We start from the raw sequence: 15,832 nt of genomic DNA, 5'->3' as shown, positions 1-15,832 counted from the left end.
TTGAGGCTGAGTGACTCACAATGAATAGATAATGCAGTTACTTCAATATAAGTGTCAAACCACTTGACAGGTCCAAACCCAGAATATGACTAAGGCAGAAACAAGTCTGTACAATTGCCAAAGGACCTTGATAAAAACAAATACAATTAGATTTCCTCTTCTAGGATGAGAAACTCATCTCTTTACTATTCTCCACTAAGGGCCCTAAAAAAATTCACATTGGTTGGTATAATGCCATACTCTGCTGAAGAGCTGGACCTAATACAATAATGGCTCCTAACAAATATTGGCCTGAATGCCAGACACACGGTTGAGTAGAAAAATAAAACACTGAGGAGGTAGAACTTATGGTTTAGTAAACACAGAATACTAAAAAAAACAAGGTAGAAGAACTGAAAAACATTGACTATGAAATGATATCAGTAAAACAGACACACTAAGGCCTTTAGGGGGCAGAAGAAGACTATATATAACCAAATGTCTTAAACTCCCATGCCATACAGCCTTCCTTAGATGCATATACACTAAAAAGACATCTTAAGAAAATACGCTTTTTGTCTTTATGCACAATCAAATGTTTTAATTACAGGATAAGATACTGTTAAATTTAAATGTAAAATTAATACAAATAAAAGCGACAAGTAATTTCTACAAATCTTTGTTTCCATATTCTAAGCTGGTCATCAGTTTGCTTTTTTTCTTTTAAAAGCACCAATCTGTTTTGAACACTTTGTTGTAAAATTTATATTATTCAGTTTAGATATAAGAAGAATGACACTGAAATAATGTGGGGCCTTGCTGAAAGCAAAGATCAAAAATCAGCAGGAAAAACACAGATGAATATTCAGCTCAAGTTACCTCCTTCACAAAACCCCTGCATAACAGTTATCACCATTTGAAAATTCTCCTGCTTTAACTTAATTGGCTGCAAAATGTGAATGACGAAAAATATTCTAGGATATCACTTTTTTACAGTCTGTACAGAAATGACTCATTAAAAATAAGATTGAGTTTGTAGTTACATACAGGAAATGAAAAAAGAATGAAAAAATCCAGGTAATCACAATTGAACATTTGTATCCATTTATCAATAAGCTTTCAGAAATGACTGGCTCACAAAGACATTACACACCTGAAGGAAAAAGATAAATATTTAAAACCAGCAAACTCAATTCAAAAACAGACTCTCATACATGAACCTAAATAGGCTTAATAATACATACATAAACAAATATACATTATGAAAAGGCTTTTATCTCTACTAATAAAAGGTGCTTACGTTTTAGGAGACTTTTTATCCTTACTTTTTCATTAATATGAAATAAAGGCATCTTTCCTTACAGATTTTAAACATAAAATGCTATCTACCTCTGCAGCATTCATCAAAAAACTGGACAATTTATCAAAACCCATTTAGCATAAACACACTCACCCCCATGCTGTAGTAGCAGCTTGCCAATTTCTACATGTCCGTTTGACAGTGCATCATGCAAAGGAGTCACCCCGTCCACTTGAGTGAGCAGATCTACCTCTGGACAACGTTGCAAAATTTCCTGGACACACACTGTGTTGCCATAGTTACAGGCTTCATGCAAAGGCGTCCAGCCAGCATTGTCTAAATTAGAAATCAAGGCAAGTTTTAAAACGGGAGAAGTAGGACTTTTGGTAGAAAAGTACTGATGTTCTACTTTTCTCATCAGTGTGACTTTCTAGGTGCTTCATATACAAAAAGAATGCTGTGATATAAATGTCTAGGGTGTAATCATATTTCTACCTTAAAGAATTAAAATAAAAACAATTTTAAAATATTAATGTTGGGTATTATCAAAATATGGACACCAAAAAATGTTTTTATACCATTAGTTATAAATCACATATGCGAAATTTCTTGGCTTTGCTAAGAAATTTTTCTTATACTTTTAAGATACCTTAGGTAAATTTACTTAAATAATCTTTCTTAATGTGATATAAAACTGTTTAATATCACAAATATTAAGACACTGGACTAGACCACAAAGATTTAAAACTTACCTTTAACATTGATGTCTATTCCTGGCAAAGAGAGAAGAAGAATCAATTTCTCCACTTGGTTATTTATGCAAGCTCTATGCAGGGCTGTTTCTCCTGCCATAAAAAATTAATAGATTATTGCAGAGAAGACAAGATATCAACTAAAGAAAATAATCAAAGGGCATGAACTAGGAGATCTGGCCCCATGCCAGAAAATTATTTATTGAGTTCTCCTTTTGACTGGTTTAAACATCTCCTGCATTAAAAAAGGCGGGGGTGGGGGGTGGGAAGGGGAAGGACCCCCACCAATCCACAGTGCTTCTGTTCTATCAGCAATTCAGCAATGAAATTCTACTGCAAAAGGTTTAACACAGGCATTGTCTCCCTAGTTCAAGGTTTAAAGCTTCAATCCTGCTATAAAACCCCCAAATGATCAGAGAACACCAAAAATACTGGGTTTTGCAGCAATAAAAGTTTAGAGTGCAATTGCCCTCTCTTAAATTTATTCATGAACCTACGTTAAATGTATGGCTCTTTTTTATACAGCATTTATAGCTTAATTCAAATGAATGTTTCTGGCTAAGCATGAGTGCCTCTACACACTCAAGTATAATTCAGAACTTCAAATCCATTAACAGATGGTTTGCTGCTTCTCAATAGGCTGTCTGGCTTGGCTACAACAGCACAGAGAGGGAGAAATGGAGGAATCTTAATATAAACACACCACACACACACACACACACACACACACACACACACACACGGATGTAAAAAAAAAAAAAAAAATCCCTAGTACCATTTAAAGCTGAACAAGAGTAACAAATAGAAATGACAAGGTTTTTTGTAGGAGATACGCAATTAATGCCTTCTGGCTAAAATTGTCTATATCCATCACTGTTATAACCAAGATTAATAAGATATAAGTGATTATTTAAGGGGAATTTTTAAAAAATTACTATAAATGAATGCTTAGGAAACAAAATGAAATACTGAATCAAATTTGTTCTTGCTATAAAATACTAAGTAGCACATTTTTAGTGTTCAGTTTTACAGATTATCTCTGTAACTTCTACAAAAACATTTTTTTACATGCATAAAAAGCTTTTGAAGTTTTTCTCTACTATATCTCAATTCTCTTCCTCTCTCCCAGTTCCTTCTGCTGTTCTGCCTAAAATCATTCATATTCATTTTACTTTCTGAAACAATAAAACAAAGAAAAAAGAACGCTGATTTGTGAAATTAATATCTGAGTTCTCATCTAATATAATTTTCATATTCCAAGCCAAATGGACAGTTATTTTGAATCTGTAATAGGCAATTATGAACTTATATCACATTGAAATATAAGTGCTTCACTGTCACTATTTGCATGGGTGTCATAATGTTAATATTTGTATTAAAAACAAGATACAACTCATAAACAACAACAACAAAAAAGACTCAGCAATTTACTTTGGCCAGGTATAGACTTCTGGAAGATCCATTTGCAAGTTAAGAGGTGTCTAAGTAAAAGAGGTGCCAAAGTGAATTATTATGCTATTCTTGTTATTTCATCCTTTAGGTACTTAGGTTCCAGTATAGTTAGAACCAAAAGCCAAACACATTTCATAGTCTGGGCTCAATGCCTGGAAGAAAAGAGCCCATATGCTTAACACAGCTATGTAACATAGCCTACTCTTCATTCTTTGTTCACAAAATGTCTAGGACTGAAAGAGATGAAGACTGAATTATACTTTCAAATCAGAAGACACTGATCCTAAGCAGCACAGGTTGAGATGGAATAGAAAAGTAAGGCGGGCAAGTCTGGAATGAGCTCAATGAATGCTACACTGTGTTTCATATCTGTAATGGCAGGGAGAGGAAAAAAAGGAAAGAATACTCTATTATACTGGTTATTAAACAATCACTTTCTTTGCATAAATGACAGTACAAGAAAATAATACGTTATCCAAGAAGGTACTTCCTGGACCTAGTCCAATATTTAAGTTCAAGTATTCATCAGGGCAAATGTGTGAAACCTGCAAGTACTGACTACAACCATGAAAAGTTCTTAGCATAAATTAAGTTAGATACTTGGAATACCTTTTAGATTAGTCTTGTGAAAATTCATCTTTTTAACTACAGAGGGGCAATTCTCCTTGGAACATGACAATTCTCCTTCTGACTTCTTTTTCAATTTTTTTAATGATGAGGAGGAACATTTAGCAAGGTTCAGGTCTCTGAAAGGAAAAGTAAGAAATAATGAAAGCTTTTCAGCAAGGCGTGCCAGCATACATTAGATGGTATTTTTTAAAAGTCTAGCCTCCTTTTAATTTAAATCCCCTTACTCAATCTTTACTGCTTTCTAATTTTAAAATTTATTTCAACTGTGTAGAAACAAATTTCAGTGCACGAATTTTCTTTTATTAGTCTTACTCCCCACGAACTGCTCACTAAATTTATAAATACAGAATGTCAAATAAAGAGAAAAAGACCAGTTAAACCATATTTGGCAGAGAGAATAAAGCAGAAAGCTAAGATCAAGCAGGCCTCTGCTCCCCATTCTTACTTTCACATTCTGATTCTATTCTCTTCTTCCTCTCATAGAACCTTTCAGGCTTTCTGAGTTTTATACAACATACACTTTTATACACCTTATATTTTTAGAGGAGGTTTCTCATTTTGGGGAAACTACTATAATGATAGGATATCTCATATGACCATGCATTCTGAAATCCCATCTATATTATGGCAAAGTAGTCATTCAAATCATAGGGCAAAAATTGTGTGAAACTGTATTTCATCAATAATTCATCAATAATTTGATGAGCAGTTTTATTTCTTTTGGGAAGCACTTAGAAAGAAAGCATGTACCTTGAATTACAGAAACAGAAAATGCTGACCAAATAGATCTAAAATTGAGTTTTGATCTAATCAATATAATTCAATATAATATGGTTATCACAGATAACCATAAAGTTCAAGAAATGCATCAGAAAAAGAGCTGTACTCCAAAACAAAGCACAGCTGGGATATCAGCATCACTTACGATAACTCTGGCAGCCCTTCAACTTGTTTTTGTTTAGTACCATTCAGCATTAGTAAGGCTCTCTGAGAGTCAAAACAAGGCCGCTGTCCTATTTTCTTTGATATCTGAATCTTTCCAGACCCAAGCACACCAGTTTTCCCCAAGGCTGGTAAATAGGAATATACCTGTTGAAAAATAATATTGCATTATTTTCTCAACTACAAAAACAGCAGTAAAGAGAAATTATTTGATTCATTTCACTGTTACATTTGGTTATATTCTCTTGGTTGCATCACTATGGTTGCCACTCTATCTTGGTTGAACATAATAAAATATTAAGAAAACTAGCTTTGTGTCAAAGCCAATACCATGTGAACAAGCAGAAAAATACCTTCTTAAAAATAATTATTTTTTTCTAATTCAATTTTGATCCTCATTTAGGAAAGCTCTTTTGATTAGTCTTATGCCCAACATGTATGATTCATTTGCATATTTTATATGTATGATTTACGTACAACTGGTATTTTGTAATTTCCATTCTGCTAATGCCTTTTTTCAACAGAAAACAAGTCTTTCTTCAACAGAAAACAAAATAAGGAATAAAAACATCCTTAAAGGATTGTTGCAAAACAGAATTTGACTAATCTGACCAATATACGTATTTCTCATTTGATTAAAAAATTCCTAGAGCTACTGGATATTAATATCTAAAGACAGCCAAAATAAAACTGGAAAACTTTAAATCAAATGTAGCTTATATGCCTAATATTTTGCTTTTTAAATACCATACAGAATTTTGTTAGATCTAGTTCTTTCCAAAATAATAATCTCATGTAGGAATTTTATTAGGAAACAAGGATTTTTTACTTTTCTATGATCAACCCTTGGCTACGCTCAAAAGTAATTAAAATTTCTTTTTCCTTTCCTTTTTTTTTTTTTTTTTGTTGTTGTTGTTGAGACAAGTTCTTAGTGTGCCACCTAGGCTAGAGTACAGTGGTTATCACAGGTCACTGCTGCCTTGACCTCCTGGGATTAAGGATCCTCCCATCTCAGCCTCCCGAGTAGCTGGGACCACAGGCATGTGCCACCATGCCCAGCTAATTTAACTTTTTTTAGAGACAGTCTTGCTATGTTGCCCAGGCTGGTCTCGAACTCCTGGGCTCAAGGGATCCTCCTGCCTCAGCTTCCAAAAGTGTTAGAATTATAGGCAGGGGCCATCATGCTCGGCCTTAAAATTCCTATTTGGTGATTACCTTCCCCCCACTGCCCCTGGAGAAGGGGTTTCACTATGTTGTCCAGGATGGAATGCAGTGGCTATGCACAAGTGCAACCATAATGCACTACAGCTTCGAATTCTGGGGATTAAGCAATCCTCCCGCCTCAGTCTCCTGAGTAGCTGGAACTACAGGCACTCACCTACAGGCACTCAGCACAGCTGCTGGCTTTCATTACTCTATTTTGAGACAGAAATATACTAACATTTATACAGAATTGAAATATTTATGAATTAATATATTCTGCCTACTTACTTGAAATAACTAAGAATTTTTTAAAATTGAGTTTGTGGGCCGGGTGTGGTGGCTCACGCCTGTAATCCTAGCACTTTGGGAGGCCGAGGCAGGCAGATCACGAGGTCAGGAGATCGAGACCCCGTCTCTACTAAAAATACAAAAAAATTAGCTGGGTGTGGTGGTGGGCGCCTGTAGCCCAGCTACTTGGGAGGCTGAGGCAGGAGAATGGCATGAACCTGGGAGGCAGAGCTTACAGTGAGCCGAGATCGCGCCACTGCACTCCAGCCTGGGCGACAGAGCAAGCCACCGTCTCAAAATAAATAAATAAATAAATAAATAAAATTGAGTTTGTGAACTCACTTCTTGAAAATGTAAAGAACCAGAATAGAGAGGTGCTTACCATTTTCTGAAGAGAGAGTGGCTCAGAAGAAACACTGCCAGAGCTCTGTAGACACAACTTTTTAAAGACTGCCTCTGCAACAAACATTTGAAGCCAGGAGGAGGAAAAGGAGCAAATGAAAATTTCTAATTCCTGTGAAGAAAAGTCTGGAGAACATAAGGTAAGTCGATATAGTTATTGCTGTATCCTATACAATTTTTTCCATAGGCTATTTCCTTAGTGAAGTTTATTCTGTCAAATGAGAGCTCTTACACCTATAAGATTCATCCACATGATTTTAATCCACAAAAAATAGGTCATATCCCTATTCCTTGACTTTTAAGAGAAAATATTTAATGGCACATTCCTACACAAACTCCCTTAACCCTTCTTTGGCCTTATTCTGGCCTCTCTTCCCATCAGCCAGGCCCCAGAAGGTCTCAAACAGGCCTTCTTTCCTATTCAGAGTTTTGGTAAATGCTACCTTCTGACTAAAACAATCTGCCCTGTCAAACTTCTACTTATTCTTCATGTTCTGCATTCCATGGTCATACAGTATAAAAGTAAGTTCACCAATCTCAACACCTAGTTTTTCCTGTTCAGAGCACTTATTTTAAATGACATATTTATATTAACTTAATTACAATTTATCTCTCTTAAAGTTCCAAAAAAAGAAAAAAAAAAAAAAACACAAGGACCATGTTTATTTCCTTCTTCCACTGTATAGAAAAGTGTTTAGCTCGATGCCTGGTAGAATGCCAATAAAATTTTGCTGAATAAACGAACAGAACAGAAACATTTTGGCTGAGAATTAGTAATGATACATAAACATTTATATTTAGGAAAAAGGTCTGAAGCATGGAAAGAAATTAAGGGATAACAAAGCAAAAGTGAATAAAGGTTTGGAAAAAGTATTTATCAGGCAATAATGATGTAATCTGAGAAAGGCAAAGGAAATTTATTAAAGTTCTCCAAATATATGAAAAACTATAGTAAATTTTGATGACATCTTCTTTCCCACTGAAACAACTGGAGAAGAAATATGTTTAAGTCAGGATTGGCAAACTATGGTGTGCTGTCTGTTTTTACGAATAAAGTTTTACTGGAACACAGCCATGCTGCCTGTTTATGTATTGTGAATGGTTGCTTTCTTACTACAACTGCAAAGTTAAGTGGCAGGGAGAGACTGTAGGGCCTAAAAAGCCAGTAATATTTACTGTCTGGTACTTAACATTGAACAAACTTTGTTAATCTGTAGTTTAAGCCACTACATGAGGAATTTCAATTAGGCATAAAAAAGAAATTTCAGATAATTCGAGCTTAAAATACAGAAAAGAAAATTTCTGTCCAAAGTGTTTAGAAACAACATAGAGTGGCATCTATATGGAATGATGAACATGAGATCTGATGGAAAAACTTTTATCTTTTAAAATATCTGTTGCCTTAATTCTTGACAAAACAATTATAAACTAAAAATTATACTAAACTGAAATGAATTTGATAGATGTGAATCTGAGTAGTGTCACAGTATGAATTTTGTACTTCTGAACTAGGAAACATCAGAACATCCAGTTTACCATAATCGAGAAAGATGGACCGATATCTTCAACTGGAAGTTATATAACAGTGAAATTATAACATCTTTACTAATGACTTGGGAAAAGCAAAAGATAGTAACTGAGTAGAAGAATAATGCAAAATAAATGATTTTTTTTTTTAAAAAGAAAGGAATATCTGCAGAGAAAAGAAATGAGGGAAAAAGGTGGCAGACAATGAATTTCAAAATTCTTCATCAAAATATGAACAAAATGGACATTATTACAACACCCCAGAATTTTGATTCTGTGTGTGACTAACAAGAGCTTAAACTCAACCTTAGTGTTACTGTTATAATTCTGTTGATGGATTACTTTGCTTCCAAAGATCTATTAATATATTTGATCACTAACATTCAAAACTTTAGATGAGATTTAAATTGTCACTATTGAAAAGTGTTTTTAAGCCTTTTTCTTTACCTTTCTCCAAATGTATACGTGCGCACACGCGTGCGCGCACACACACACATGCACACACACGCACAGTTGGTTGCTTAGCCTTCAAATTTGGTTATAGCTAGACAATTTAAAAGTTTTAAACACTATTTTTTTGTTGTTGAGAAGAGTCTCTGTCCCCCAGGCTGGAGGCTACTGGTTTATGATAAAATGTTCACTGGATTTCTGTCTCTTGACAAAGGTTAAACATCAACCTGCACTAACAGAAAAGAAAAAAACTAGACAGAGAATAGAAAAATATTAATTTGAACCATTTTTAGAAATACATGTTTAAAACTTTTGGCTGGGCGCAGTGGTTCACACCTGTAATCCCAGCACCTGGGAAGCCGAGGTGGGCAGATCACCTGAGGTCTGGAGTTTGAGACTAGCCTTGCAAACATGGTGAAACCCCCATCTCTACTAAAAATACAAAAAATTAGCCAGGCTTGGTGGCATACACCTATAACCCCAGCTACTTGGGAGGCTAAGACACAAGAATCGCTTGAACTGGGGAGGCAGAGATTGCAGTGAGCCAAGATCATGCCACTGCACTCCAGCCTGGGGGACAGAGTAAGACTCTGTCTCAAAAAAAAGACAAAAGAAATAATGTTTAAAACTTTTAAACTGCCTAGCTATAACCGAATTTGAAGCCTAAGCAACCAACTGCGTGTGTGTGCACATGCACATGTGTACATTTTGAGAAAGGTAAAGAAAAAGGCTTAAAAACACTTTTCAATAGTGACAATTTAAGTCTCACCAAAAGTTTTGAATGTTAGTGATCAAATATATTAATAGATCTTTGGAAGCAAAATAATCTGTTGACAGGATCATAATAGTAACACTAAGGTTCAGTTTAAGTTCATGTTACTCACAGAATCAAAGTTCTAGGTTTTACACTTGTCATGTAAAAACTGAAAATAACATTGGATAACAATGTCCTGCTTTAAAGCGAAGCGAAATTCAGAATATTAGTGAAGAACGCATTGAAGCAAATGTATAACAGGTAGTAGAATCCTTTTAATACAAGGCTCATTATTTCATGCATCTGGCTAAACTATAAGATAAATTATAATTCCTTAAGGGCAATTACTATGTATTGGAAACAAGACAACTAACTATCCTGATAATCTCCAAAGCCACTGCTAATCCTCCACTAGGTCTCCAAACTCATATTTCATTAAGGAATGAAAACAGGAAATTCTGTTAGTCAAATGCTTAGTTCCCATTCTAGCAAATAATGCCAGAATTCTGTTTTCTGAAAAGGATAAAACCCACTAAACTACCTAGTAGGAATGGTGGGAAAGAAATATAAGAAAGGGTTCTGCAGGAAGATTGAATGTTAGCTAAGAAATGTTAAAGTCACGCAACAAAGGACAGCTAGTCCACAAAAGGAACTGTAATCACCCCCTCAGCTCAATGAAAAAGAAAAAAATAAAAGAGACAAAACGCTTTAGATAAAAATCTTCTAACTTTGGTAGTATAAAAAGAGAACTCTCTCTGCAGAGGGCATCATCGAATAAATCCTGAACCCAGTTATAACCTGGATTCCTATTCTGAAGTCTCTCTTCAACATATTAAAGTGATTGACGGCATACTGAAGAATTTTTTCTTTATATAAAATCAAGATACACTGAAACACATGTGTAGCAGAGTACTTATTTGGCAGTTTAAAATATCAAGTATACAAAAGTATATAAAAATCATATTTTATAGCTAAGAAGCACAAAAAAACTTACTTGGTTTAAAATGTATTCATTTTAGGAATTAAGGATTACAGAAATAAAGAAATAAAGAAAAAAAGGGAAGGATGGGCAAAGACTCTTCCTAAACTGGCTATGGAGTTTGGGAATCTACATAAGGTCTTTATGGAAGCCTCCTTCAGTCTAGAGGCCCAAAGAATTGGGTAGAACTTTTCACCTTGTGAAATGAGTTCTGACATCATGTTTCTTAAATAACACTCCTTCCTCCCTTTATTTTAGGGGAGACTTTAAAGTAGGTAATGGGGAGAAAAGAAGAGTGAAAAAAATTATCCATATAAATTACTTCTGTTTGCTTCATCCATGTTCATTTCTTGTTAGAGCACTAGACTCAATGGGGAAAAAATAGTAGCAAGTTTTTGTTGTTTTTTTTTTTTTTTAAAGAGACAGGGTCTTGCTCTGTCACCCAGGCTGGAGTGCAGTGGCACAATCATGGCTCCCTGCAGCCTTGGACTCCTGGGCTCAAGGGATCCTCCCACTTCAGCCTCCAGAGTAGCTGGGACTACTGGCATAGACTACCATGCCCAGCAAATTTAAAAATTTTTTTTTAAAGACAGAGTCTTGCTATGTTGTACAGGCTGGTCTCAAACTCCTGGGCTCAAGAGATCCTCCCACCTCGGCTTCCCAAAGTAGATTGGGATTACAGGTGTGAGCCACTGCACCAGGCAAAATAATTATATTTGAATAATAATTATATTTGAAAAGTATGTGGGGGGAAGGCTCCTGTAATGTTTAGAGGAAAATAAGAATGCAAAATTACATATACAGTATGAACTCAACTACACAAAAATGCTTAGAAATACCAGAAAGACATTAAAAAGTTATATCTGTGTAGGAACAATATGGGTACTTTAAATCTTTATATTGTCTGTGTGTGTGTATCCATGTGTGCATGCATCCATAACTATTTTAAGGAAAGCTTCAAATGAACATATGTTAAAGCTTACAGACTGCTTAAAAGAAAGTCAAAACTAATTTCCAGAATAGGTCTGAAAAAAACAGAACATAGACAAACTTACCATCACACGAAAGAGAAATATAACTTCCTAAGTCATCAGACATGTGTCGCATCACATTTCTACCCATCTTAAGACCAAGGAAAATCCAATAATCTATTGCTGCTCCAAGAATTCCAGCCAATAAGTAAGCTAGTTCATGTTTGAAGACCTAACATTAAGATACAAAAAAATTACTGAAATATATTACAATATTGAATTTCTGTATTTATTTTGAATACTTTTTGAGGGGCAAAACACAGCTATTTAAAAATACAGGGTATGTAATAATAAAAGGTATTCTTAAGAACCCTAGCTAACTAATTCTCTCCCCTCCATCTCTCTCTCTCTCTCTCCACATGACAAAAGAGTTAATAAAACAAATTTTCCAAGGACCTACAACTTAACAGTTTAGAATAAACTTTAATTTTATCCAATGCTATCAAGTTTGTTAGGAAATACTTCCATTAAAATAATGAGAAAATACCTGGGTTTTGTAGATTTTTATAAATAGGAGAGATATGACTATAAAAGAAGATAGATTTATCTACCCCCATTGTTTATATACAGAATTATTCTTTACATTTCTCTATATGACATTTTCCAGAAAGACTTGAGAAACCCAATGAATAAAAGTTCTAGTAAACAAGATTATTCATTTGCTATAATGTACTGATTCAAATTTTTATTATTTAATTATATATCAAATGCTAATTACCCAACTTAGAGATGTAGAGATCAGTTTTAAAAGTATATCATTGGCCGGGCACGATGGCTCACGCCTGTAATCCCAGCACTTTGGGAGGCCGAGGTGGGCGGATCGCGAGGTCAGGAGATCGAGACCATCCTGGCTAACGAGGTGAAACCCCGTCTCTACTAAAAATACAAAAAGTTAGCCGGGCATGGTGGTGGGCGCCTGTAGTCTCAGCTACTTGGGAGGCTGAGGCAGGAGAATGGCGTGAACCCGGGAGGCGGAGCTTGCAGTAAGAGGAGATTGTGCCACTGCACTCCAGCCTGGGTGACAGAGTGAGACTCCATCTCAAAAAAAAAAAAAAGTATATCATTTTATATGATTACTTTTATAATAAACATTAAATTCTTATAAGAAATGTAACAAGGCATACAAACCTTCTAAGTGTGCTTTACACTAATGTTTGAAAGTATTTTTCTAATCTCTAAAATTCAGTAGAAACTATGAAGATGAAGAAGTGTGAAAATAAAATTTTAAAAACACCTTTGATTGAAACATAAACACTTTTTCAAAGCATTAAAACCAGCTGAAATTCTTATGTTCTTGTTATTTGTTGTCTAGGCAAGTTGGATACGTAGGAAAAAAAAATTCACTAAATTAATAGTTGGGTAAAAGGCATATGAAAACGTTTTAATAAATGCTACAGTAATAGATTATAACTATGTTCTGCCATCTAATTTCTCATTAATCCCATATTAGGCATATATTATGCTTAAATAACATAATATATAATATTCTGTTCATGTATAAAAGTTAAGATTACAGTATAAAAGGATCTAAGAACCTGATCTGTAACTAATAGATCTAATATTACTAATAACCTAATCTATTATCACAATATTTATTAAAACCTTTTCACATGCCTTTTACCCGACTGTTTTGTGATTTTTTCACATATCCAACAAGCTTAGACGACAAATAACAGGAACATAGGAATTTCAGCTGGTTTTAATGTTTTGAAAAAATATTTATATTTAAATCAAAGGTGTTTTTAAAATATTATTTTCACACTTTGTATTCATAGTTTACATGGAATTTTAGGAATTAGAATAGTAAATTTTATATAAAAGGCACTTCCAAATCAGGTTCTTGGATCCTTTTACACTATAATCTAAACTAACACACTCATAAACAGTATGTTATTATGTTATATATTACAGAATAAATTATGTGTATTTCAGTGTATTAGTTATATATTACACACCAAACTAGCACATATTATGCCTAATATGGGATTAGTGAGAAAGAAATCCCTAGCACTCTGAACCCTCAGTGACTACTGGATTTGTTTCTCCTGCCCTCAGCTAAGAAATTTCTTATATGTATATTCAATATTTCATTGGGATATCATTCCATATCTAATAGCTCTAGCTAGCAGATAAATGATTTCAAAACCAAAGTTTAATTTCTGGTTTATTGTGCAAACATAAGCAAATAGTCCAGCAGCACACACAACCAGCTTGCCAGAACAGTGTTTATGGAAGGAAAACACAGTCAGGACCAGTAGCATGTGTGCAGGTCCTCTGTTGTCCTAACACATCAGGGGCAGCATACTGCATTCGTGTAGGGCTAAACATTAGAATCTAGGAGAGAGACCCTCAAGTGTGGGGCTGAGGAGATTTTTAAAAGCTGCATGATTACAAAAGTGGTGTACTTCTTCTGACATGATCAGGGACCAAGACAGCCAGCCAGATCCTAGCAGGTGAGTCTTCACAGGTGGCTGTCAATCCCATCCAGTCTCCTGCCTTGATAGGAGAGCTGAGTTTAAGCCTTACATTTGCAGCTATATGGCATGGGAAACTAGCAGCAGGTCTGACCACATCAGTAGCACCAACACCTCCCCTGGTGTGATCGGCAGGACTAGGGTCTAGTGCTAGTCTCCAGAAAACACTGGAGGAAATCAACTCCATTCTTTGTAAAGCCAGTATCTTGCTTGATCACTCTGAGCAAGTTAGTTAATCCCTACTTCTCACTGTTATCAAAAGAATATAAAACAGAACAGTGAAAATATATATTTAAACTAGTAAACTGATTATGTCCATATGCACATATGCATCCACAAAATGTTCCTTCCAACATAATATGTATCTGAACATCAGCAGTGACAGTACTCAGGAAAGAAGCAAGAGGTTGGTAAATTTTGATTTCTGAAAGTATTCTCCATCTCAAGGGTATAGTAAATCAAGATCACTGTAGACCACCCAGGCTTTAACACTCTGGGCAGGAAAGAAGGATGTTAGCCCACAGAGTGAAACCTTATATAAAAACACAATCCAGCTTTCCATCAACCAAAAACATTTAAAAAAAAAAAAAAAAAAAAAATCAACCAGTTGGGACTCTCCCTCTTTCCTTGTATAAATACGTGGTACATACAGTTAAAATCACAACAGAATATTAATATATTGCTTAATATTAAATTTACCTTGATATTAATGTTATTAAACAGAAGAGGTCTTGCAGTGATTTCGAGGAATAACTATAGCTTTTTTACTATGATAAAAAAGATCCTGCCAAAGTTATTCTTGTTTTCATGTCATTAGCTAAACATGCACACTACTACATAGCCATAATAGTAAGTTTTTATATGAAAAGACACTTTCAACTCAGGTTCTTAGATCCTTTTATACCATAATCTTAACTATCACACTCATAACAATAATAGGGCCAAGACAGTGTGCTATGGACTATACTCACTGCCACTTTAACAATACATCAACGATGCTATTCCTTCCAGTATTACTGGATATATAAGCTTTAGAAATAGATTAGTAAGAAAATAGTTAAGTAAATCATCAAAGGAAAGCAGCTTTCTTGGAATACTGAAATATTTGTTAAAGCTGACAGAAGAGAAAATGAATACCCTAAGAATTAACAAAGAAATAAAAGGTTGAAAAGATTTGCATATATGATATATATTTACCTTAGAATTCCTTTCTCATATGTTAAACTCTATTACCAGACATTCTGTCAATATGGTTCTATATCATCTGCCAGTAGAGATAACTTCTAGTTTATAAAATTGGCAATCTTCCAAAACTTGACTAATCTGTAATGTAGAACAAACTAGCATCTTGGCCTTCTGACTCCCAGTTAGGGATTTCCATGATATCCCACTGTAATACGTGACAAACTACTCTGTTGGAAAGACGCAAACATAAAGCACACACTGTGCCTCTTCCTGTTTTAAACACTGGCATTTGAAACATAAGAAAGTGTGGTGCAGTGGAGACTTGGCCTCTAGTCAAGGCTTTGCCCTAACAAGCTGTCATACCTTGAATAAGTTATTTAAACTCTTTATCAACTTTCTTATCTATTAATATAAACTAGCTTACATTTCTACCTATATTGTAGAATTATCCATAGCACTTAAGAACATCTCAAAGAAAAGTGGG

The 15,832-nt window shown here is 34.7% G+C and overlaps 1 protein-coding gene across 4 annotated transcripts in view; it reads right to left on the bottom strand.

Moving 5' to 3' along the window:
• The window catches only part of SLF1 (SMC5-SMC6 complex localization factor 1), a 74,271-nt gene that overhangs the window by 2,191 nt on the left and 56,248 nt on the right, over positions 1-15,832 (bottom strand). For all 4 annotated transcript variants that reach the window (XM_024247123.3, XM_024247126.3, XM_054556456.2 and 1 more), the window contains 6 exons: positions 11,714-11,861; positions 6,929-7,074; positions 5,039-5,202; positions 4,093-4,229; positions 2,032-2,124; positions 1,433-1,615 (listed from right to left, as the gene is read on the bottom strand). In XM_024247123.3, coding sequence (XP_024102891.2) covers positions 1,433-1,615; positions 2,032-2,124; positions 4,093-4,229; positions 5,039-5,202; positions 6,929-7,074; positions 11,714-11,861 — 871 coding nt within the window. The remainder of the gene's footprint in view (positions 1-1,432; positions 1,616-2,031; positions 2,125-4,092; positions 4,230-5,038; positions 5,203-6,928; positions 7,075-11,713; positions 11,862-15,832) is intronic.

Source organism: Pongo abelii, chromosome 4 (assembly GCF_028885655.2).
Source record: "Pongo abelii isolate AG06213 chromosome 4, NHGRI_mPonAbe1-v2.0_pri, whole genome shotgun sequence".
Taxonomy (NCBI): domain Eukaryota; kingdom Metazoa; phylum Chordata; class Mammalia; order Primates; family Hominidae; genus Pongo; species Pongo abelii.
This window is presented reverse-complemented; position numbering and strand designations above follow the sequence as displayed.